Source organism: Gavia stellata, chromosome 23 (assembly GCF_030936135.1).
Source record: "Gavia stellata isolate bGavSte3 chromosome 23, bGavSte3.hap2, whole genome shotgun sequence".
Lineage (NCBI taxonomy): Eukaryota > Metazoa > Chordata > Aves > Gaviiformes > Gaviidae > Gavia > Gavia stellata.
In genome coordinates this window covers 11,598,732-11,624,532 of record NC_082616.1, presented here as the reverse complement: position 1 = coordinate 11,624,532, position 25,801 = coordinate 11,598,732, and the positions used below count along the sequence as shown (strand labels likewise).

The 25,801-nt window shown below is 43.5% G+C and overlaps 1 protein-coding gene across 5 annotated transcripts in view; it reads left to right on the top strand.

The window, feature by feature from the left end:
- The window catches only part of SPTBN1 (spectrin beta, non-erythrocytic 1), a 136,413-nt gene that overhangs the window by 61,876 nt on the left and 48,736 nt on the right, over nt 1-25,801 (top strand). For all 5 annotated transcript variants that reach the window (XR_009484431.1, XR_009484432.1, XM_059828489.1 and 2 more), the window contains 2 exons: nt 19,720-19,871; nt 25,125-25,298. Coding sequence is in view for 3 of the 5 variants with exons in the window: in XM_059828489.1 (XP_059684472.1) it covers nt 19,720-19,871; nt 25,125-25,298 (326 nt within the window). In the remaining 2 variants the exon portion in view is untranslated. The remainder of the gene's footprint in view (nt 1-19,719; nt 19,872-25,124; nt 25,299-25,801) is intronic.

Genomic DNA, 25,801 nt, shown 5'->3' with positions numbered 1-25,801 from the left:
CTGTGTGGTACCTTTCGATTTTGTTTATTTTTTTTAATGTTGCATTTCAGATTGGAAACTGTTCATTTTTAGTGGGAGCCTGAGGTGTTTTGGTGACCAGGCTGCCAGGGTGGAAGTGCCTTTATTTTGTCACTACTTTTGAGCCATGTTAGGAATAGTATGGTTTGAAAAACTTGGCACCTAATGTAGTGACCACTGGAATAAGCCTGTAGGAAAGGTGAGCTGTCTTTCCCATCAGAGGTGTTTAAGCCGGCTTTAGATCATTTCTAAACTCTGTTTCATGGGTATGAAAGACTGACTGGCTACACAGCACTACCTGCACCAGAAAATAAAATGTGATTGGGTGACTGGGGCAAAAACCCTTGCCCTGAGAGCAGTGCCCTTCAGCAGGGGAGCTCCTTGGCTGTGTAATCCTTTGATCTGCAATGACCCAAGTAGGTTTGGTTCCAGTTTGGCATAGAGACACACGCGGTTTCTATTTTTACATGGTCATTGATAATCAGCTTCGATAATACAGGGATCCGTATGCATAGATTGGTTCCCATCCGGGCTGCAGAACAGCAGGAAAATTTTCCTGTTTGTTTTTCTGTTCTGAAGCAGGGCTTCCCCACAGCTTTTCCTGCAAGAAAATCATGTCCCCAAATGCCTGCCTATGCCCAAGGATAAACAGGGAGCTCCCACTGTGAACTGTCAAGTTTGCAGGAGCTGCTGAAGTACTGTCCTGCACTAGGACAGGGAGATCTTCTGCTACACCCAGGATCCTCTGAAGTTATGTGGGTGCCCTTTGAAAAGACAGTTTCAACAGCTGTCTTCCTTGATGCAAGGTTTACCTTCTAAAGGATTGCAGTCTCTTGCGAGCAGTGACCTGCATAGCTACAGGCGGTGATTAGTGAGCTGAAGGACATGCTACTTTGTCTACCAAATTGGTCACTGGCATTTCTTGTCATGGTAATTTCTGTTAAAGGTGAAATGCGGGAAGGCTGAACTTAATTCCCGATGAAATGTGTCTGGTTTACATGGATTTTTTTTTTCCCTGCACCCTCTCAGATCCACTGAAGCTGCAAATACATTCATATTCCTGTGGCAAATTTTGCTTGATTTTTCTGCTGTCTGCAACCATTCCAAAGCCTGCATGTGTCACAGCATACTTTAGTCTTCTGTTTTTTGGTGAACATGTGAGCACAAACTACATGGTTGGAAGGCCTGTCAGATTTGCAAAGAGTTTTTAAGTGATCTCGAGCACAGCGTTTTGAATGTGCATTTCTGTTATAGCAGGGCCCTTATTCTTTCCAACGTAAATATTCCTGCAAGCATATCTGAATCCTAGACTCAGGTTTAGGGCATTTTAGCCACTGAAGCAAAGATGGTAGCTGAAAATTCGTGAAAGTCTTCTCTGTCTAGAAATATTTCAAATGTGCAGGTTATAAAAGCGATCTTGCCAACTAATTGAGCGTATAATTTAGGGGTTTAACTTGGAGGAAATGACTGGGTAAGTATTGTAACTAACATGTCCAGGTTCTTCATTAAAATGGACTTTTGTAGCACATCACTTGCTAGGACTTGTATCTGTCTACTCATAAAACCAACTGGTCGAATTTAAACTCTTTGCATGTCCCCTTGTAGCGCAGAACTGATGCAGAGAATCACAGAGAGACAAGGCTGCTCAGAGCCACCTTGCCGTTTCTGCCCTTTCCAGAAGTAAAAGCCTACAGTTACATTGTAGAAATTGTGGAATGACACACAGACGCTGTTACTTATTCCTAGTCCTCAATATTGTAGCAGGGGATGGGGAATCTGTTTCATGCCCTTCCTTTGGACAGGGACCGATGAGGTGAGTACAGTCAGAAGTGAAAGCCATGTTTCAGTGACCCTGCATGTTGTCTGTTAATTTTGTTACACATAAGCTATCTAACTTTGCCTCCACACTTCCTAAATTTTTGTCTAGGTGATGTATAGCAAACCCATGGGAGAAGGTTTTGCAGAAGGTTCTGGAATAGTTTTGTCTATGAAGGATAAACTTCAAAACCACCCAGGAACTTAAAGCATTCAAACCCTTCACTCCCATTTTCTCCCAATCCTGTTACTAAAAAACTACCACAAAACTAAATATGAGATTTTGAGGAAAACTTAACAGAAAGTTCTTGTGAAAGACTGACTTTCAGAATGAACACTGAGAAATAAAGTAACGTTAATTTGTATTTTTCCCTGTTTTAAAGGGCTATTCGGGACAGTATGGCAAGTCCATCTTTTCTGCTAGATGAACTGTTACCATGGCTCACGATTAAATGAGGACTAAGAAATTTTCATTGTTAGAGAAATAAACCAGATTTTGATAATCCCAAAGCTACTGAAGACAACATTTTGTCCCAAATTCCTGCTTTCTCTTTCAAAAAGCTCTGAAATTGTTTTTGTCTTCAAAATTTCCAGAAATGTACCTTTTCTCGTTATGGGTTTTGGTACTTGTGAGGATACAGAAAGCAAGTTAAAAGAGCACAGGGTAAGGTATTTCTACTAATATGGTTGGTGTTGATACAGTTGAAAAAGTAAATGTTTAAATTGGATTTGGCTCCTCACTGAAATAACTGCGAAAATTCACAACTGAGCTATTGCCTCAGGTTTTTTGTAGTCTGTTCTCTTCAGTTTCTATTTAGATTATGTTTGTAATATTTGCTTTTTAACTATGTGTATTAGAAACTTAATTTTAAAACAGAAAACTCTAGGCTCTGGAGCATAATTTTGTTTAAAAAAGGGCAATTCTGGTGCACTTTTTGTGGCTCTGAAATTGTGAAGTAAACAAAGCTTGTAAGCAGATATGGTCCCACAGGACACTAAGGTGTTTTGAACACCCTGGGAGGTGATTTGTTGCCAGAGTTAGAACAGTAAAATGATTTGTGTGATGTCCTCAACTGGTGTAAATCCCCGTAGCTCTGCAAATCTGGAAATGCAGCCGTTTGTGCGAGCACAGGAACTGGCCCTTTTGTGTTTCTGCATTGGATGTCTCAAATAAGCTAAATGCCACAGACCGTCCCAATGTTTCGTAGGCATGTTGTAACCACGTAGGAGTACAGGCCTCCTACTCCAAATATTTTTCCTATCCAAGAGCCCTATTCAAATTGATTGTGGGTTTTGCCATTAACTTCTGTGGAAAGTGGGGCAATAAAAAAGACTACGGACCGAGATGAAAGTGGTGATAAAAAGCCAGAACAATGGTAGGCTTTCATTCCTGAGTTCTTTCTCAAATCTGTTTTGTGATTTCCTCCTTTTTCTTCTTCGTTTCTTTGTTTTCTGTTGGGTGCATGCTTTGACTATTAAAGGGGATGAAATGATATCCAAGCTAAGTAGGAATGGTGAAGAAAATCAAATTACAGATTTGCAACGCGATTCACAAAATCCCCATTTCCTATTCCTTGTACTAAACTGCTCTTCTGTGGTATCCCAGCGCAGAACGTGGGGTTTGGTAGGTGCTCAAGAGTCTGAATTTCATGTAAGAATTCATTGAAAGAGTATTTGATTACTAACAGCTCTGAAGGTCTTTTTGTTCCTGTTTAAGTTGAATTGAGAAGTATTAAGTATCAGCTATTAAGTAGCAGGGTATGGCAATGACATATTTTTTCCTTGTGTGAAAATCAATTATCTTCATTGAATAAACAGGTTTGGGAAAACTGTTGAGCCACATATTGGGAATTAGTTTCCGTTAACTTTAAAAGCTGTGGTGAAGGAGATAGATTCTAAGCCACCTCATTTATTTCATTCTGCTTTGCTTTTCCCACAAGAAATCAAATCTGGAATTTCATTTGGAAATTTGTATCTGGGGTTGGCAGATAATGGTCCTTTTCCCAGTGTCGTTGTCCAAGTGAAGTGACGTAATGACTCCAAAGATGAAAACTGTTTAATAAGTATCAGGTAAACAACTCCCCTCCCAACTCAAAATTAGTCCTTTCACAGTAAAGGGTCATTCATGGAGAGAGTAAGAAACTTCCAGGTTACTCTGCATTCCATCAGTTCCAAAATCCAGTACAAGAAGAACAAGGTGGTGGCCTGGCATGCAGAAGCAGAGGGTAATGTGTGCTCCCCACCCGATGGGAGCAGGGGTGCTTTGGGGAGGAGGGCCTTACTCTTAACTCAGTTTTGAACGCGTAATTTCATTCACATACTGAACATGGTTAGCACCCAAAGTAATTCTGGCCCTACTGTCCTCCTTGATAGCCTGCATGTAATTAAGGAGGGCATGTGAGCCTAAAATGCATGCCACTCCTAAAAACACATAGAGCTGAATCCTTGCATTTCTTTCAGAGGAGAAAAGACAAGAGGGATGGTGACCACTCATGCTTGTGACTTTTGATGTGGAGTCTGAGGTCGTGATGGCCGGGAGAGCCCACGTTAACACAAAAGACCTTGTACACTTGCTGCTGGAACTATCCCGGGCTGAGAGCCTCCTTTGTTGAAAAGAGTACTGTAGCCAAACTAATATTAACCAGTCTCGTAGCTGTGCTGAATGCCCCTCTGTTTCACTTAGAAAGAAGCTTAAAGAAAAAGGCCCTTCAGTTTTTGAGGGAAACAGTACAGTTAAGCAGACACGCAGGCAGTTGCTGTGGCATAGTCTAGGGGCTGCATTCGTGGCTTTTCAAAGGTCTTGTGAAAGGTCTGGCATTACTGAGTGGCCTTTTCACGAGATCACTGGAAACGCTGATAATTCCATGTTCAATCAAGTTTGGTTTGCTCATAAAAATATGAGCTGGAACTCTTGAAAGCACAGGCCCAGTTAGACGTACATGATGAACTTACACCAGGCAGGGTCAGTTTTCCGGTTGACAGGTGATCGGTAGAATACACAATCCTGCACTGTTTTTAGTAAAACTGCATTAAGGTTGTTGGGAGGGGCAGGAGGTCATAAATATGATTTCTCATGTGCAGGTTTTGAATACTTTCTATGTTAGCAAACAGGAAAAGTATCACCCCAGCCCCGGCATTGCACAGGAATCGTATTTGTTGTCCCTTGCAGAGGCTGCAAACATCTCTGCCTTAGATATTGGCAAAATGGCCAGGCATACCTTTCTAAGGATTGTTTTGGTTTTAGGGTTGGTTTCTTTGCATTTTCTTGTCTGTTTTAGTTATATCAGAACTGAGTTTTCAGGTAGAATAGCCGGAGCATTACATACCCAAGAGACAGCAATGAAAGCATGGTGGCAAGATACAAAAATGATCTGTATTACCACAGCACTCTAATCACAAGCAAGGGGTGTCCTTATGTCTGCGAAGATTAAACAAAGCAATGTGTTTTGTTACAAAGAGATTTAAGAGTTTATCTGAACAAAATAAAAGCTGGCTGTGCAGATTCTTCTTGGGAAAAACCCCTATGGTTTAATAAAGTTACCTAAATTTAACTTAATAGCTTGGCAAACTCTTCAGAAAATCAGCCAACATGCAGAGCCTACTTCTCAGATACCTAAACCAAGGCAGCCCCGTTAAAGGCGATGAAACTGCACAACGGTGCAGTGCCGAGGGATTCGCTTGTGGGATTTTGTCTCTCAATTCCAGGCGTGCTCCTTCATTCTCCTCAAGTAATGACTCTTCGTTGGTTTCAGCTTCTCCCCACTGATAGCGTATGTTGGGTTCAGCCTTCCCCTTCCAAAAACCCCCAGAAGTCCAGTTCTTAGTGCTCATTTGTCCAGGCAGTGTTTCCAGTTTTTGAAAATACGATCTGATTATGATTTGGTTCCAGGCAAAAAGGAGAGTGAAAACATGGCTGTCTCATCTGTAGTCAACTAACTATGGTTTGCTTCGGGTAATAATTAATTCTGCATCTAGTTTAGTATCTTTCCACAGTTATTTCCAGCAAAGCTAGACTTACTCTGGTAGTGCAATGCCGTTTTTTTCAGGGTGTGTTCCTCTTTTCAGTTTTTCCAGATGGTCTGGCAATATAATGGAAGAGACTGCTCTGAAATCGCGGATGTGACTGTACTTCGATTGCAGTTTAACATGAGTAATAGCCATTATGGAATGGCAATTAAGTAAGGCTCTGATTAAATAGGGGAGGTGTCTAGAAACATCAGATGTTGGTTGTGTTCTGAACTTCTGACCTTTCTGTTATTCTCATGCATGGAGAGTTCAATAATTTGGGTTAACCCTACCTTTAAATGCTCAGTGTCTCAAGTAATTCCTTGGGACGGTGGTGTCTGCACCCGCAGTGCAGGTGGGTGCACCCACTCTCACCCGCTGTGCCAAGGGGGCTGTGCTGTGCCCCTGCACTCTGGGGCTGGAGGTGCTGACAAAAGCCCGGGGTGCATGTCATTTCTTCCTTTAAGTGGATGAAGTCTAATTGGATTGAGGCTCTAATCTTGAGCCCAAAGGAGGAGGAAAGGGTATCGGGAACTTAGCTATGGCTGTGGAACTGTATTTGCTTTCTCGGAGGTGAATTGTGCCCTGTTCTCTCTCTGTGTCTTCACAGGCTTCATTTACCCTGTGGGGCGTGAGTTGCGTTTCATCCTCATGGCCTCACCTGGTAACCGGAAAGTGTTTCACTTCTAGCTCAAGGAAGTCATTTTAGAAAATTGGCAATGCCTGTAGACAATTTCCTGACTGTTCCCTGGGTGACGTCCTGGGCACTGTCACTTCTATGGGTGCGCTGATAATCCATCAGCCTCTAACAGCAGATTATGTGCTGGTTGCATCTGGACATGATTGTTCATAGCTGTTGCCTAAGTCCTTATAGAAGGAGTTCACAGAGCGAGACACAGAAGTTATGGCACATTTTTTCCATAAATCTGCTGCTGCTCACATACTATCAGGTGCTTTTCTCTCTATCTGTCCCCCAAAATAAATACGTTAATAATGATGCCTCATACGGTATATTATCAAATCCCAATGATATAAATCCTTATTTACTGGAACATTTGCTCCTAACGGGCGAGTTGCACTGATACTTGCCAGCACATTGATGCTAATGATGCGCTGTGCCACTTGAAAGATGCTTATGTATCCTCTGCACCTGGGGCCAGCTGTGTCCCAGACAGTTTATTGCTGCATATGTTTGGTTTTTTGAATAAAAGCAGTTGCAAGTTGTCCTGGAGAACAGACAACACTTAAGGACACCTGATATGTAAAATCTTTAGCCATGCTGCATGTCCTGGCAGTGGCGTCCTCCATAAGGATGGAGCGTAGTTACGTGCTGGCTCCAGGAGAGCTGCTCTCTCTCTCGGCTGGGTATGGCAGGGCTGGGACAAGCACCTGCGGGTCGTAGCAACACAGAATAAAACAGCAGCTGAGAGGGGACTTTTTCCCCCTTTTTTTCCTGAATGACTAAAATGACTGGACAGGGTGGTGCGATCCCTACAGTACCTGTTTCAGTGGGCTGGGTACGGGGCTGTCCTTTACCTCTCCCCCAGTTTCCGTGAGCGTGGCCGATCCCAACCAGTTCCTAGCAGTTTTCAAGTGTGTATTTGTGAACTACCTAATGCCAGAACACCTTTTGTTTTCTGTGCTACGTAAGTCAGCTCTCCCTTCTAGTTCAGCTCCTGTTGCCAAGTTTAAAAACATTTCCTTTGCACCAGCTGTAGGTCACTGTGCACTTCATATTCAGAATTGTATTCATGGAGCTTTTTCTTATGTATAAATGACTCATGTATTTGAGTTAGGTTGAAATGTGCCCGTAAGTTTGGAGACCTGAAAATCAGTGAGTTGTCATGTCTAGGCTTCAGGAACACACAAATAAGGCACACACAGTCTGCTTAAGATGCCATATACGTGCCTGTGTCCACGTATATCTGTGTGATTTGGCTGTGAAGGTGTGTAAGATGGGTATAAGCACACAGTCAAAGAGCCTCTTCACATATGTAAGGCAAACGTGCAATAGTTCTGTGCTTAACCAATACCTGAATTATTTTTTAATGACATTAATAGTATATTAACAGACAAACGGGAGCATTAATCAGACACTTAGCTTTCAGAAATTCTTGTGCTCTGCATTTCCTTCATTAATTGCCATATTTTGTAGTCTGTTTGTTGTGTTTTGGTTTGGTTTTTTTTTAAAAACCAACACCACTTTCATGTTTTGAAGGAGGGGAAGGCCCAGAGTACAGAGCCCACATGCAGTGTGATTAAGGAGGCATCAGTGAAATGACTTTGATCAGGAGTGTTTGGGTTCTTCTTATATTGATTATGCTGAGCACTTATGTGCCAAACTGATGTTTGGCACTTAATTTTCTCAGTGTGCTAAAAATTAAAGAAAGTAAGTGAAGGTAAACTACTGGGACCTCTCATGGATAACTTAGACAGAAGCCCCACCTTTGCACCCATGTAGAGCTTTTCAGTTTGCGTAGTCAATGCATTGCACCATCAGTACGACTCACAAGTCTGCTTTTAAGACTAGAAAAACAAGTCATGTTTCTGGATGAAGATACACATATAAGGTGTTTAAAGCATAATTTTACCCAGGTAATTCCTTCAAATTTGCATCACCTTTTAAATCTCAGAGAGATCTTCAAGAGTTCCAAACAAGGCATTTTTTTTCTGGTGCTGTTCTGAAAGCGTTACTAGATGGGCAGGAAATACTGTGCTGGAAAGGTATCTTTTTTTCCGCACTCTTGCATAACTACAAAGGCTAAAATGATTTTGCTTAAACATGCCACATTGTTCCACAAAAGCAGATCAGTAAATGACCTTTGGATTGGAATCAAACAGACCAGCAGGAAAATTTTGAGGTGAGGAATTAGAATGTATGTGCAATTTGTTTGTACCTCAGAAGTCCCAAGAAAGCAGGTATGGCAGAAAGAAAGGTTGTTTTTTTTTTTTAATTACCACATGGATTTCTTAAAAAAGAACTTTAATATACAGAGTGACTGATGGGCGAGAGAGAATGTGTGTGGTGGGAGAGTGTGTGGGTGTGTGTCTGGGGGTGTGTGTGTATGTGTTTGTTTCAGTTTTCTGGAGCTTCTCTTAAGCCAGCTAACAGGTGAAGGCATCAGTTCTGTGAGTCTCAAAAGACAACAACTCCAGGGCTTCAGCTGGAGCTCTGTGTGATGGGTTTGCAGATTAGAGCCAGAGAAGATTAGGGATTTTTCCTCTAATGCTTCTTATTAGCAGTTTGTTTCAAATCTCATTAAAATTCATTCATTTTTAAAACTCCCTTTTTAGAAGTAACTGCATGTTATAAATACCATGGTTCCTTCAGTTATACAACTAATTTTTGTTGTAATCTACACTATTTTTATTGTTGTTATTCATTCAGCTTTCACCTTTGGGCTTTAGCTTAGATCTCGGGCTTGCTGAGCCATGGCCTGGCTTACCTATGGTGTTACTGCTTTTATTTGGCCAACTGTCAGAAGAGCATAGTCCGTCTGACTCTACAATATAGCATGCAGTTAACAATAGTAAATCATTGTGTGACCATGGAAACTGGATGAACTAAACATGTTGTTCAGCAAGGCTATGAAATCAGCTATTATTAATCCCTGATCAATGCAGTGGTTGTTTAAATACATGTTCTTCCATTTAAAATATTTCTGTGATAATGAAAATTATAATGATAACATCTCTTAGCACCAAGGTTTAATATTTTGAAAGGATTAAATGCATTCATCATAGATTTATATATTTTCTATTCATGCTTTTCTATCATGAAAGTAAAATTAGATTAAATGTGAAACCAACAAAGGTTTGGCATTTCTTTCATCTATTCTTCTTTCTGACTGCCATGAATTTTTAAAGAAGCATGGTCAAAACATACCACAGCTTCGACTTTTCTCTCCATGTAACGTCTCAACTTGTGCCTCAGATGAAAGAAAAGATCCCATAGCTCTCTGAAATCCCTCGATGGGATTCCATAGGAATACTAGCAGTTCAGTATTCTGGCTTATTCTTGTTTAAGCTTGCTAAAATTCATAGAATTACAGAATACTTTAGGTTGGAAAAGGAGTTTATTTGGTCCAGCACACCTGCTCAAAGCAGGGTCAACTTCAGTGTTAGATCAGGTTGCTTAGGGATTTGTCCTGTTGAGATTTGAATATCCCTAAGGATGGAGATCCCACAGCCTGTGGGGGATCTAGCATCTGAACACCCCCACGGTGACAGCTTTCTTCTTGATATCCCATCAGAATTTCCCTTGCTTGGCTACATCCAGCCTTTTACCACCAGCAGGTCTCCCTCCTCCAGGATGGTGCGTGCCACTGTAAGCTTCTGTCCGCAGTGCCGGGGTTTGCTCTGTAAAAGATGGGTTTCAGCATCCATTTGTCTGTCTTCACGGTGAATGCTGAGTCCTGATGCCCATCCCTTACTGACTCATCTCTGGTTAACAGTTACAATTTCGTATTTCCAAATGCCTAGATAAGGACGATCCCAGTCTGGTCACACAGTTGGACTGGAGAAATAGATTGCTAGTAGTCTTGCGTGAGAACTGTTGCATTACCTGCAGCTGTGGAGAAGAGGGGAGGGGAAAGCTGAAAAGGAAAGGAAAAGAGAACAACAGAAATCATTAAAAAAACCCGCAAAACCTCCTTTCTCCTACCCTTGTTTTTCCTCCTATAGACAAGTGGGAATCCACTGTAAAAACTCTTTCATTCTGCTGGGTTTGCTGAACACGGGAAGAAATAGGATGGACCTTACGTGGTGAAGTACCTGGCATGTTCTCAGCCTGTGCTAAGCCTTGCTCTCGCCCTTGCTAACACTGCTAATCAGACAGTGGTTTGGGCAAGTACAGAAAATAACAGCACTGCCCCCCCTCCAGAAAACCCTGGCACTTCCCTGCATTGTGCTCATAATGTTTTTTAAAGGAAACTGCAAAGACCCCGCAAGATTGTGTGTACTTGAAATAGTGTGGTGACCTCAGGGATTTTTCATTGTTCTTCTGTGGGAATTTCACAGTCAGTGTCCTGGGGCAGGCCGATGCTTTTTCCATGCTCCTTTTCATTAAGTGACTTGCCTGTTACGCAGAGGGAAAAAATGGCAGCAAGTGTAAACCACTAACATCAAATCAGCCATAAGACATTTGTGTGCTTTTATGTTGAATGCTGACCACACTGAGGTATTTCTCATGCTGTTTTTAAAAGGAGGTCCGTTTGACCTCTATACTGCACACTCATTAGGCCTTTATTCACCTGTGCTTTTGCTATTTTGCTGTAAAAACGGTTTTGTAACGTCTTTCTCCAAATACATTTTGTAGATTAGGCCTTGGTCCTCTTGAACATCTTTCTCATAAATAATGTAAGCGGTTATATTTAAACCAGGGCAGATGATGGTGTTTAAAGCTGAAGATGGGTGTGGGTATTCCCAAGAGCAGCACCTAGAAGTGTGAAACCATTTTAATCGTCCACTAGAAAGGTTGCATTTCTGTAGCTGCATTGCATTTCATACAGAAAAACAAGAAGTCAGCTGGTATCCTAGAGTACCAGAAAAAAAAGCTGAATGGTTCATGTTCATGAAATGGGCTGTGTGGCACGGTGTTTTCCATTGCAGGGAGCTGGTCATGGTGCGGGAGATTTGTACACAATTTTGCATTCCGGTTTCCCTGAAGTTAAACAGGCACTTCACATAGCTTGCACCAATGTAGGGTGAGCTGAGCACATATTCTCTCTACATCTCCTTAAATATGTCATCTTTGTCTTCTGAATTAAAAAAATAAAATAGGCCAAGTTCTTCCACCCGTTTAATCTGTTAAACCCAGATGACTTTTATGTTTCATTTATTTGCTGTGGGAGATTTACAGCAACTTTTTGCAGATGAACATAATCATTCTTCCACATGAATCCAAAGCTGGCTTTCAGGAGGTTTATTTTTGTATTGCTGACACCAAAATGCCATAAACTCTGTGTAAAAATAAAGACAATGAAGGGACCTGCCCTTCCACACCCTGTAATGCTTGGCTGGCTACCGGACATTGTTCTGTGCATCATTTTATTGTGTGAGTGAGGTTTAGTAACATCAAAGAGAGAAAGCAGCAGAATTGTTTTTTCCACATGCTGCATTACGTAGCTTTCCCTTTTCTCATTTCAGAGCATTTTCAGCAGTGAAAGTAGTCACATGCTGTAATGTTTAATAGAGAAGGGTAGATATTTAATAGGATTTAGAAGCTGGCTAGTGCTTCATAGTGAAAGAGAATGGATTGCTGAACACACCCGTGACTTTTGAACAATAGTCTCTGTGTAGCACAGTCAGGAAAGCAGCAAGGGTTTTACTCCTAATGAAAATCACCAGCTAAACACAGCATGAACAAAATCACCTTGTTGCTTTGTCATCTTTCACGTTTGCATTCAAGTTCTTGTCTAAGTCATGTTTGAGCATGTAAAATGGTGTAATCTCACCATTTTTGATGGGGAAGTCACTCCATAGATTACTTTGTGCCATAAAATGACCATAACAAATACATCCTACTTGCATCAAAACCATCAGCTGCAGTCATTCCTCCTTGTTAAACTGGCTGCAAGATTGATGTGAAAATGAAGGAGATGCCTTTTTTTAAAGTTCACTTGTTGTTTGTAAGCATTGGACCCAGGTGTATCATATTCTCTGTATAAGACACAAGTTTGACTTCCTGCAGGTCTCATTCTAGGTTGTTGCTTGCCTCTGCATGTGTGTGTTATGGACTTCTGTTTTCTACATCAAGCTCCGTTTTTTCCATTTTTGTCAACCCCTGTTTTCAGTCCTGACCCGTTATCTGCAGCTGGAGAAAAGCAGCATCCACTGTTCAGTTTTATTGCCTTACTACTAAAGGGGAGATGGTCATAGGACACTTGGACGTTAACAGAACCTGATTTTATTTCCTTTTCTCTGCAGACACCTAATAGTCCTCCTCCTGACTGAGTGATCCTTTCTCCTTCCATCATTTTCTTCCCTGTTGATCGATTCCAATACATTTTAATTTAGACCTTCTGTGCCTGACTGCATGTTTATGCATTGTTCTCTCTGCGCTGCTTATTGCCACACATACCAATACAGTGTGTATGGGGACCATGTGGAAAGGCCATCGTTTCCTGAGTGTTGATCCAAGCACATGTTTCTCTCCTCAGCTGATCTGTACAGATACACAGAGGTGCTTTTTTCCCCTCCAGCTTATATTTAGCATTGCATCAGTTGACTGATTTGTGTTGCCACGCAGCCCCGTAGGCAGGCAGTCCCACGGAGGGTCCAGGCTGAGGGTCTCACCCCAGCGTGGGGTCCTGCTAGGCTGTCAGGAGCACACAAAACCCAACCTCAGCCTCCCTCCCCAGCATGGATCGCGGGCCAGGGCTCTGGTAGTCCCCAGCCTTCCTCTGAGCATGCACCCCGTGGTTTGGACAGGAAATTTAAGGACCAAAACCTAAGGACCAACGCCACCAGCGTTGTTCTTTTCTCAAGGTGCTACTGGGGTGGAGACCAAAGGAGCTCTTACTTGGTCCTGTCAGATCCGCCAAGGGGTCTGCGTACCGGCCTCCAGGCCAGGTACAGCGGGGTTATTTTCTACAAGCCTGTGCTCAAGCCTGCCTGAAACAACAGAGGTTAGACCTGTTTTAGAATTATTTTGTGTTCAGTATCAGTCTTCTGTTACTGTAAGAAATGGTGAAGATTACTGCAGTACACGCATTCATGTTTTTTCCTGATAAAATCACACATTGTGGTCCCAGCAGCTGATCTGCCATTCTCTCAGGCATCTTTCTCAATTGAAATACTTCCAAGCACAGCTGGAATTTGTGAAACTGTGGATATTACTGACTATTTAACTCTGTACCCTTGTATCTACGAGAAAACATAGAGTGACATTCTGCGCCCTGAAAACCTACAGTAATGGGAATGTTTTCCTGTGAAAGGAAGCTCTGTTTTCTATTTGTGTGGTTAACCTAGGTTATGATCTGGGGAATTCTGGGAAGCTGTGGATGTTGGATATCAGCAAAAGTGGTGCGCCTGGAGCAACGCTCAGCTGATCTCTGAGTCAGTGTGCTTAGCAATGCTGCGTGTAGGGTGCACACTGGCTGCGTTTGTTGCTGTAGTGAAAAAATAGGAATTTTAAGCGGGAATAGTTACTCTCAGCGTGGTAATGAACAAAGACGTAAACGTGCAGGAGACAGAGCTTTTGGAGTTAGGGATTAAAACTCATCCTTAATTTGCCTTGCTTGGGGTCTTAGAGGGACCCGCAAACATTGATCGTGCGTAGAGCAAGCTGCCCGCCGGCCGGGCTCGGCAGGGAGGGTGTCGCTGCCTCTGACGGCTGGGCTGTCCCATGGCTGGGCACGCACCGAGCGCCCGGCAGCAGTCCTGGACACTCGGTGCTCCTTTCAGCTTCCCTTTTGTGTTCTAATTTCTCTGGTTTCTTCGGTAGCATTTCAGCTCCTTTGAGAGCACTCCCTTTGCTGTTTATCTGACCGGGTGCGGAGGCCTTTGCCATCCAGGGGCTGGCAGGGGCTGTTGCATGCTGAAAGTTGTTTTACCTGTGCTGGGCTGGCAGCAGCGTGCGCCAAACATGTTTGCCATTCAGTTTGAAACGGAGTCAAGGTCAGTTTGTTGAAAATGTGGTTTGACCGGTATGGAAGGGAGCAGATCGTCTTCAAGCTGGTTTTGGAAAACAGGTGGCTGCACAGGTAACCTGTGCCAGAGCAGCAGTTAGTGCTGCGGCCATGCGAAGGGACTGGGGCTGATAACGCTTTCTGGCATGTGGGAGCAGCAAAGGGTCATGGGGGGCCACGTTTCTCTCGGCCGGCTCCTGCAGCCATGTGTTTTCCAGGGCAGTTATTAAGACAAGTTCACCATTATTCTGGCACAGCCCTATTGAGTTCACTCAGTGCCGTTGAGCGTGTGACAGAGGGAGGATGGTGTATGTGACCCCCTCCCGCTGTCCCGCACTGGGGATTGTGACTGACGCTCTGGTCTTTGAGAAAGTTTACTACATTTTTGTCAGGATTTTTTTTCATCAAATTACTAGAGGAAAAAGTAACTCTGCTGAAGCAGGGAAAGGGCTAGAGGCCTGCTTGTGATCCCGTCCAGCCCTGGTTTATGTGAATTTCAGTGTACAAACTCCAGTTTATTTACTAAATTCCTAAACAAAGTCAGATTTATCACAATCACAGAGCTGGAGTTTGCAAGCTGCTGTATGCTAGTAGTATTGTCGTGGGGGTTTCCGCATAAAGGAAATTTCCTTCCCAGTGTTGCTTCAAGATAAGTTGGATTCTCTATTATCAATACTGCTGTTAGAGCGGCTTCCGTTTTCCTGCTGTGCATGTTTTGCATGTTGCGTATTTCTCTTTACCCTTGGGAAACAAATGTTTTCACAAGCTGTAGGACACTTGGAGCTCCACCCATATCCTCTAGTTTTAGTTAAATCTTCAAAATCTAAAACTGTGTTTTTAAAAGTATGAAGGATATTTGTCAAATCGATCACATGAGATTCATAAATAGCGCTTCAGGGCCCGTTGCTGATGTAAAATCCCTGGTGCCATCCCTCATGGATGCACCTGGCCCTTAGCGTGTAGGTTTTTACGCAGTGCTGCATGTTAAAAGAGTCATAGTTGTGTTCTGTGCTTAGCTGAATTGTCGGAGCTGTAAGTACCGCTTTTCTGCACGTATGTTTCTTTCTCTGAAATGTAAACCAAGATTCATTGGTTTTAATTCTGTGCGTGTTTTAACCTGAAACCCCAGAGCAGAAAAATACCGTTTATCAGTTTGAAAGGGTTGGTAAAAGCATTGCAGAAACCTGCAGCCGTTGTGAAATACCATGTAGAAATAATCAGGAGAGGTTTTAACATGACCAACCCCAGGCACGCAACTTTCAAAATGGGCTTGTTTTGCTTTCTCACATTGTGGGAGCACAAGAGGAGTTAAGCGATGCGGGGGTCAGAGCGGCCGTCCCTTCTCCCTTCTGGTGTGTCTATCGCTAATAGTGTCCATGGGGTATTAGAGAGCTGTGCTCCGCCTGTGCCAAGTGCATGATAAAGAGTGGCCTTCCTGGGTGAGCGGCCCATTAGGAGACTGAAAGAGCTGCTGTGTCTCTCCCGTGGCATTTTTCTGAGATAAGTTGCCGGTTGTCCCCAAAAACTGGCAGTGAGCAGGTGGGGGCCTGGCTCTTGCACGGTGCCGCAGGGTTTTCCCACGGGGCTGGAGGCGGCACCCGGGCAGCCAGGGATCTCGCTGCTGTTGGCCGTTCTTGCTGTGAATCGGAGGAAAGGAGGAGAGGCGGGAAGAAAACAAAAAGCTGTTAAAGTCTACAGCAATAAAGTTGCTCAGGCACATGTGAAGAGCCGACAGTAGGTTCAGCATGCGGAGACAGCGCTGAAACCATCGCAGCTGTGGTCTCGGTAGAGATTTTCACACTATTTTTATCTAGCGGGGCGAGCAGGGAGGAGGACAGTGCTGCAGAGGATGGGTGGGGATCAGGTGAGAGGAGCAAAGAGGAGAGTGAGCGCAGGGCGGGTGCGGAGGTGAGGAGCCAGAAAAAACAACCGAGCCCTTCAACCTCTCACTGTAAACAGGAAATCGAGGGCCACAGAGAGCGAGACAGAGGAAACGGGAAGGCAGGAGGGGAGAGGCAGCAACTGCGTTTGAACTAGACCAAAGAAGACACGCACAGCGGCACCAAGCATCGGCTACCAAAGCACAAGGGCCTCCAGCTAGACGGGGAGAGCCCGTAGGCTGTGTTCCCATCCTCTTCCTCACTGATAATGTGGTGCGCTTAAGGATGCTGAGGGAACACAGAAGAGGAGTCGTCACTGGAACTTTCTGAGGCTTTTTTCCCTGAATCCCCACTGCCTGGAGAATGTACTTCTATGTCCTTTTTTAGGGCCACCAGTAGTGCTGGGGTGGGGAAGCCTTTTTGGGAGAATGACCCCTGGGCCGTGTTGGTGCCATCTGCGGGAGGGACCCATCTTTCCCCCTCCTGAAAGGGCTGCCTGGAGCCGGCTGATCTGTTGACTTCCTTTGACTTGCTTTCAACAACAGAAGTTCCTAAGATGGTGTCAAATAATACAACAGCATCAAAGTTTTCACAACCTGACTTGGCATGTCACTGTATTTCCCACATCATCTGATGACCCTTCATCATCTTTTGCGACATCAACATGGATGTTCTTTTCCCACCCATTACTTTATTGTGATCCCAGATTGGGAGGATTGTTGATAACCATAACTTTTGACCAAAGGTTTTTTAATGGATGGCTTCATGATGATATTTGATGGCTTTTTTGTTTTACATAGTATTTTCTATATCCAACTCTATTTTTAGGATCCTGTACATCCGTATTTCTCTTCAGAATGAATGTAACCACAGGGATCTCTGAATTTTGCACTTCTGTGTAGAGACTACAGCGATTAAATAAACAAACTTGCTGAGCTGTTTTGGGGCTTGTTCAAGTTGGTGAAGGGAGATGTGGTAATTTCTGTTGGAATTTTCTTTAAAAAACACCAGCTATTGCAAGGTTTTTCTTTTGTGACTCATTTCAAAAAAATACTTCAACTAAAAGCATGGATTACTAGACAAGCAGATATGTAGATACAGCATTCCCAGGAACTTGCTATAAATAGTTCATAAAATATATATATAAGGTTAGTAGACACAAAATTAAGTCATTACTTGGATAGACAACTATTTCCACTAGTCAGATGCGTTGGGTTTTTTCTTGTTTGATCCAAGATTGAACAAGCTATGTTGTTGCACCACTGGTACGGATTGCAACATGGTTAGGAGGCGCTGCAGCCTTTGACTGCAAAGATAATATTTATTTTTCTAATATTGCCTTGCTGTGACAAGGTTTGGGCTTTCTAACCAGCTGGCCATTCTCCTGTTTGCACAGTGCTTATTAATGATGCAGAGTGGAGGCCCATGCTGCTGACGCTGTGGTGTTCTGGCAGTAAAGGGCACATGCATCACGCAGCATTGGCGGGGCGGGGGGCAGAGCGGGGGGCTGAGGTTTGGGCAGCCGGGGGGCACGCGCTGCGCTTTTGAGAAACTGCGGTTGGCTCCTCTTGGTGCACTGGAAAGCAAGCCGCAGTTATTGCTGATTTCTTGTTGGCTTCCTATATCTTAGCAATCCTCTGCTTCACACAGAGTGAGGACAAACAAGAGTAACGCAAACTGTCAATTCATTGAAAGCATATTGCTGTTTTACCGCAAACCCACCTTTCACATCTTTCCAAGCCCCATTTTTTAATTTCACAGCTTATAGGCACGTAAAAGCTGTTAGAAATGAGACAGTTTCAGTGCATTAGCTTTAGTCACGTCCTGCCACACGGTCGGGTAGCAAGAATAAATTCGGAAATACATGGGAGGAACCGAAATCTTAGGGTGGGGTTTATGTAATTGGGCAAACGGCCACTGAAGTGCTGCTCTGTCCTCCCACTCCCTGTCAGATTCTTCCTTCTTACCACCATTCTACTATATGACTTCTTTTCTTACTGTCTTTTTTTTCTTATTTCCCAACTGTCTGTCCTCTTCAGCCTTGGCTGCTTTTATCATTCCTTGTCACCAAGATCAGGCTTCTGCTGCTGTCCCCAAGGTCCTGCAGATGTGGAGGCTGTAACTGGTTATGAATGTGCTGGGATCATGCCCCCACCACCGCCAGGAAGGTGGCACATCCTTCCTTTTGAAGGACGGCATCCACTGAAACCCTGGGTAGTCAGATACAAACTCCGTGTTGATCTGCACCATCATTAACGTTTGCTGTGTTTCAAACAATGTTCTCAGAGTTCTCAAAGCTGGACACGTTACATTTTGGTTTAGGATTTACCAGTCTTCATGTTCTGTTTCTGAACGTGCCAACAACTTTAAAGAGACTGATGGGAGGTTTAGATGTTCCGCTGCTTGGAAAAGCAGGCTGTTTTCAGTCGTATGTCTAATTACAGACTTCGGAGTCCAAGTTTGAGCACCTGTGTTTTGACAAATTTGGTCTGTAGTAGTTCCCAGCTCAGTAAAATGACCTTTTGCTAACAAGGAAGGGCTTCATCCAAAGCCCTTGGCAGAAGAATTTAACCGCAAAGATGTAGAGTATTTTGTGTCTGACAGTTCTCAGCTTGGCAGATAGCTGTTTAGGAGTTTCTGAATTAATGTAGACTTTAGTGAGCCTGTGCATTAAGAGAGCTTTTGTAGCCAGTGATTTCGTGTATAAACAGTTATGAAAGACTCTGGGAAGGGAAGGTGGAAAGAGCCTATTTTTCTATGGCTTTAAATAAATGCAAGTCTACTTCAAACATACAGTTATGGAAAAGTTCATCTTGATACTGTGTAAATACAGGTACAAATGTTGAATCTGCAAATAAATACTGTAATGAGAAGGGAAAAAAGTAAATGGGAAGCTTTGGTCTCTGCTCTCTTTTGTGTGCCTATCTTAATCCAAAGTGAATTCTGATATTTCAGGGGATCTGTTGTGGATTTATGTGTATATTCGAGAGCAAAAGTTGGCCTGTTCTTCCAGTGGTGGAAAATAACTCTTGATCAAATTACTGGAGAGTTTGATGAGTCTAAAGTGGCTTTTACTTTGTAGCTCTACAACAGACCCTTCACACCTTGAGAAAGCTGCTTATCTTAGCAGCAAGTAAGTCTGCAATCTATACTTCAGATCTATTCCATAGATAGTAATTCAGTAGAATTCCACTGACGTTAGAAAATGTTGTAAAATAGGACGAAAGGTCGATTTTCAGTGAAAAGTCACAGTTTCTTCAGTGATTCTGCTAAGAAGACAAGCCATACCTTCCATGTTTGAACATCACATTTTTATGTAGGTACATGAACTGTGATTTATTTTGAGTAACATTGTGTTGTTTTCCTAACAGATGAACGTGAGGCAGTTCAGAAGAAGACTTTCACAAAGTGGGTTAATTCCCACTTGGCACGTGTATCATGCAGAATTACAGATTTGTACACTGATCTTCGTGATGGAAGGATGCTCATCAAACTTCTGGAAGTTCTTTCAGGAGAGAGACTTGTAAGTGTTTATTAATATTCATTGTGGGCTTTTTGTTTTGGTTTTGAGTGTTTTTTTGGTGCATCCTTGGCTCCACTGAAGTACAGCAAAACTGAGTACTGATGGTTTGGCAGTGCAAATGTCTGTTTACATGTTAAAGGGAAAAAAAAAAAGTCGTCTGTTGCTTCTGCTGGATCCAGACACCATTGAAATATCTTCCTATTGGTTTCAGTAGGAATCAGACGAAGTCTCCTTCAAAGCATCCTTGCTGGTGAGATGCTGAGTACTTCCAGCAGCATACTGCCTGCTCTTGAATCTGACAGGCGCAGAGCATTAGATGTTCTCCAGCCCCTTAGACCATCTCAGTAATGGTGAATTAGATGTGCTGAGGAACGTTCCAGGGCACGGTGGCCAGGTGGCCCGTTTCTGTGCTAGTAAACACAGCTGCCAGATGCAGGTGGCTGTGTGCAGGCTGCCTGCTGGCCCGAGGCCTGGGACACCCCTTCTCCCTTCCCTGCAGCGTGCTGGGGGGTCGTGGAGGACGGCTGCTTGGAGAGGGCCAAGTCCACCCTGGGAAGCATTGCAGCAGTTTTAGCCGTGATGTTAATTGCACCCAACTGCTCAGGAACGCTCCTGGGTGCACTTGATTTTACTAGGACAGATAAGGCTTGGATTTTCTTTGGTCATAGGAATATCTAAAATTAATTTAAATAAATGGGGCACATTCTTTCTTTGGGTATGCTGAGAGAGCCCCCTTGATACCAGCACAAGGGAGTGGTGAGTAAGAAAATCCCTGTAGTGAAAAATGCTGCTGCGTGACAGGAAAACTGGGTGTTGGGAAGAGGCTGGGTATCGGTTTTTCCTTCAGTTCCTTAAATGATGGCTGTGCTCTTAACTACCTAATTTAAAGCAATCTTTTCAAAGAAATGCGGGTCTTTAGCTAAGACTTAAAGCTACATGAGGATGCGACTGTGTAATCGCTTGTCATCAAGCACTCCTATTAATGGAAGCTCCATGGCTTAAGACTCTGGGTAATGAATTGAACACGTGGCCCACAGTGTAGTGTCTGTACAGTAAGGCGATGGAGGGAGCTTTCTAAATGCGTCTGTGAGGGTAAGGAAACTCTGACGTGCGTAGAAGTACCCTGTGTGGATGGGGGTAACTGATCTCAATATTTGTCAACTACAGTTTGCTCAAAACACGTTTCTCTCTATGCCAAATCATTTACTTCAGTGAGGTATATAGGTTTGAAGTTTTCACTGCGGGTAGCAGATGTTATTCATACAGGAATAACTGAGACTAGCATGCCCCATTATTTCAGGATTCAGGCAGTAACCGTGACACCTCTGTTTAAATCTTCCAATCTGCCTGCCAAGATTTGACTTCCAGTGTCAAATAGCAGTGGTGAAGCTCAGACCAGTCGTGTGACTCTTGCTGCGTGATTCATTTACTTTTTTCACTCCAGGCTTTGAAAACTGCAAACAGAGCTTACGCAGCTGTTGGGGTGGGGAGGGTGCGGGAGCCACCCGGTGAGACTGCTGGATCTGCACTTGCATCATCGTTTGCCTATCGCATTGGCAGCTGCTTGCACCACCACAAATTCTTTTTGTAGCTTCGTTATCTCAGGATGGAGGACAGCAGTCTCTGTTTGAACAGTACATTCCACCGCACCTTCCTCTGCAAACAAGAATACAGATAACGCAATGCACTAAACCTTGAGACAATTACACACACCAAAAATATTCCAGGAGGATTGGCATGTAGCATCCACTTGCTGATGTTCTTCAGCCTTTTGGAATTTATTTTAGCTGGTATTGGTTAGGTTCTGACATCTCCATGACACCCAAGCAGAAATGTAAAGGCACTATCTTATGCAGAAAGCTTAACATGAAGACAGGAAACATCAAATGGTAAGAAAGCAATAAACAAGCGCAGAAACCAGCCTAGATAATTATTTTAATATGGTACGTTTACTGATGCAGTAGAATAAACAGGAATTGTTTTCTCACTTTTGAAACTGGGATTCAGATTCTGGAGCTGGAGCCGTGTGCCTGTGGAGCAGAGTCTGGGATTTAGGATACTAATCAGGGAAGCAGGACTGCTCTTTGTCCTCCGTAAGACCTCTAGCCTCCTTTGCACAAACCCTGCATTTTTTAAAAGCTGTTGTGATTTTTGGTGATGAAAACCCAGAGTCCTTGAAAGTGTGTTGGAGAAACTCAAAATGAGAGCGTCTAATAAGGGCAACATCTACATCTTCTTGTCTTTGCTCAGCTTGATTCCTAATCCTAGTCTTTAGTCCGGACATAACTACATAAGGTCCTCTAGAGCACAGTATTTGGAAAGAAATTGATAGCATGCAATAGTCTCACTGAGCAAAGCAGAGTAGAATCCAGCCAGTATGAAAAGACGGTTGTAATTTTGTTTGCACACACTGTTAACCAGCTTCTCCCAAACAGAAAAATAAAGCTGAGAATTGTTTTCAGCATAAAATTAAGCATTTAGCTTAGTTTCTTCCGTAACTACATAAAGGATTAGTAAATTCCTTACAATTCCCGGATGCTCAAAGGTCAAACTGTTTAAGCAGATTCTTTGTAGTGAGTTCTGTCATGTTCTCTGTTGGAAAAGGGAAGATTTTTGATATAAAACATACTTTCCTAATAACGTGCATGTGAAGACCCTGAGTTTAGTTAAATACAATAAACGATGCATTCAGCGTGCTTGCTTTCCCTCTGGTTTATTTCTGGATCTTTGTTAGCCCAGTGAAGGTGAAAGTTTCATCTCGCTCTGTCTCATCTTGAGGCTGTGCAGGAGAGTGTGGCAAGCGCAGCCACACCTTGTACAAACCGGACTCGGACTCCTCTTCCTCTTTTTGTTGCAGAACGGTGGGTTAAACTATATGGCCGGCTGGTGCGGAGGGACAGAGAAATTGAACCTTCTGTCTTCTCGGGCTGCCCGGCTTTTTTTTTTTTTTTTTTTTTTGGCCAGGTGATGCTGTCATTCTCATCTATGCAGAAATTTGAAGTGCCTTCTCAGACCATTAATAAATCACAGTTTAAACAGCCCTAGATTACACTGCTAATAAACTGTTACAGTCCCAACGGGGAATCTCTAAGCCAGAAGGGGCATCTAGTGCTGGAGCGCTAGAAAAATATGTCAGCCCGCTCCTACTCTACAGGGAGCAGTGTCCTGTTCAGGTTTGCTGTGCATGCTCTGCTGCTTCACGTACAGTCATTGTGTTTGTGGGAGAAAAAATCCTGCCAATAAAGTGAAAGTTACATTTCCCGGATTCTTAATTGGAGAGTATGTCATCGTATGGTGGGTGGGTGGGAGCAGGTGGTCTCAGGAACTAAATAAAACGTCTATTGTGAATGGTATTAACTCTGTCACCTTGGTGCTGTTGCTTCTGAGAGCAGAAAAAGAGCGTTTAAAACCCTTTTCTGCTCAGGATCTTGAGGCATTCGAGGCAGCGCAGTTACTGATTAGGTAAGTGAGAAGGGCTGCGTTAAGGCGGGGGGACAGAGTCAGGTCTGCCGCTGCTGCTTAGAAATAGCCGCTGTTACAGCCATTCCTGTGTTTTGGGAACGTCATCATAAAAGTGAGCACACCTTGTAAAGCTGATCTCGGGCACTGGGGTGTGGCCATGGGCTGGAGCCAGTCGTGGGCCGGGCAGCTGATGGGCGCAGCCTCGCCTCCGCCTTTCCCTGCAGCTGGGCGCTCCCCCTCCCGCCCTGGGAACAGCCTTCCTGCCTGTATTTTGCAAGATTAAATTAAACCTGCAGTCCAGCTTACCACACTCCGGGGTGATTGATGGTACCAGCAGAAGGATGGATCCAGGATTGTCCCTGCTGATAGGGATCTCCGGCTGGTTTCAGCCAACCATCTAACCTCACTCTTGCTCCTACTTAAGCTATAGCTCTTCACCCTATACTGGCAGCATTTGGGGCGTATGGTGTGTGCATAGGGAGTATATGCAATTTGTGCCTCTTCGGAGGGACTTTTATACCCAAAAGCAGTGGCAGGTTCCCGGAAATTTTCACCCTTGCTGGGAGTTGTGGGTTGACTTTCTCTGTGCCGTTACCCGGCCTCCGGAGGAGAACCGTGTTGACTGAAAGCTGAAGTGAAACTAATGACCTCGGGAGTTTACATGTCCTGAAGGGCGTCTTTCTAGCAACCGTTTCATCTTTATGACGCACTGTTATCCAGGCTGCTGTTTCTAGAGACCGTAATATGGCTCTGGCTGAAATTCTTCCCCGTGAATGCAGTCTGAGGCGAGGATTTTGCTTGAGCTATTTCTGTGGCCAGTTAATTACATTCACTGCAGAAAACAAAGAAATTATGTCAATTAGTAGTTTGGCCGGGTACCTTTGGTGACATCTCAGTGAGCACCGAACAGGCTATTCTTCAGCTGTCAACCTTATCTGCAGAACAAAGTTGCTTTAATTTTATTCAGTTTTACAGCAGACTTCTACATGCTGTCAATGTATTCATGGCTTTTTTCATATGCACTGGGCCTTCATAAAATTGTGTTACGTTGGTATGGCTGATTTTTTTTTTTATTATTATTGTTTTTACTTTCTTTTCCTATGAAGAAATTTTTTGGAGTAGATATTTTCTGTTATTTTCATACAATTTATCCACTTCACCTGACCAAAAAAAAAGCAATGACATTTCTTTCTCGAGGAGTTTTGAGTAGCTTATGGTCCAAATCTGAGCTGCTTTTTTGGAGAGTGTGTATCTGTATTTACAGATACTCTCTGGAGCGTTCATTACCAATTCCCTCTATTGCGTGCGTATGCCAGTGATCAGTTTGTTTCATATCTTTATCTTTGCAGAATCTTCTTTTTAAGTGTGGAAGAACTTGTGCTGGAGAAAAAAAAGCATTTTGGGAAAATGTAACCGGTGTGGCATAAACTTAAAATAATTTATCTGCCAGCTAGTGAATGAATATACTAGGCAGAAAAAATGAAGTCAGCAGGCAAAGTATTTTGAAAGGCAAATGAAACTGGCACCCAGTGTGTGCGGCTCAGGGCTGGCATGTTGGCATTCCCACCACGGGTTTGACACGTGCTACCATTATCCTTGTGTAAATGCACTGTACGATGCAAGGAGGGGTTTTGTCCATTGAATTTCAAGAATAAATGCGTACAGTATTGCTGGGTGGTATTGGACAACACGGGTGACTCACCTGCCTGGACTGAAGAGTTAACAAGCACTTTCTGTTTTTTCCTTCCATCTACAGTAATACATGCTTTTCTTCTCCCTTTTACTTTCTAGCCTAAACCAACTAAGGGAAGGATGCGCATCCATTGCCTGGAGAATGTTGATAAAGCCCTCCAGTTCCTGAAAGAGCAAAGAGTGCACCTAGAAAACATGGGATCTCATGATATTGTGGATGGGAATCACAGGCTGACACTTGGCCTTATTTGGACTATTATCCTGAGATTCCAGGTAAAGACGTATACGTACACAGATGTACACACGTTTGAGTTTTACATGCTCATTTGTAATATACTTCATTGTGCTTTTTAAGAGTGGAGTGCTCCCAAGCCCTCTGAGATGAAGGGAGTGAAAAGTGCTTAGCGTCTGGCAGGACATGCTCCAGAGCTAACGGGGGAGGATAAATTGGTCTTCATGGTGCTGCTGATCTGTAGTGGCAGCCAATGGAGTTTCCTGTGTGGAGGGCCATAGGTTTTTATTTTTAAAATAACTAATAGATATGAAGCTTCAGTCATAGACCTATATGCTCTTGCAGACCTGGGAGGAAGTGCTACTCTCAGCTGCTCTTCACCTCTGTGGTGATTATCATCAACCTGGCTGACTTTGCACTGGAGCGGATTAAGGGTGCCCACAGGAATTGTTTTAGTGTCCCAGCTAACGGGTGAGATTTCTTGTTTTCCAGCAAGTTGCACATTGGTCTTTGCCCTCAGTTAAAAGAGGCTGGAAAGTCCTTT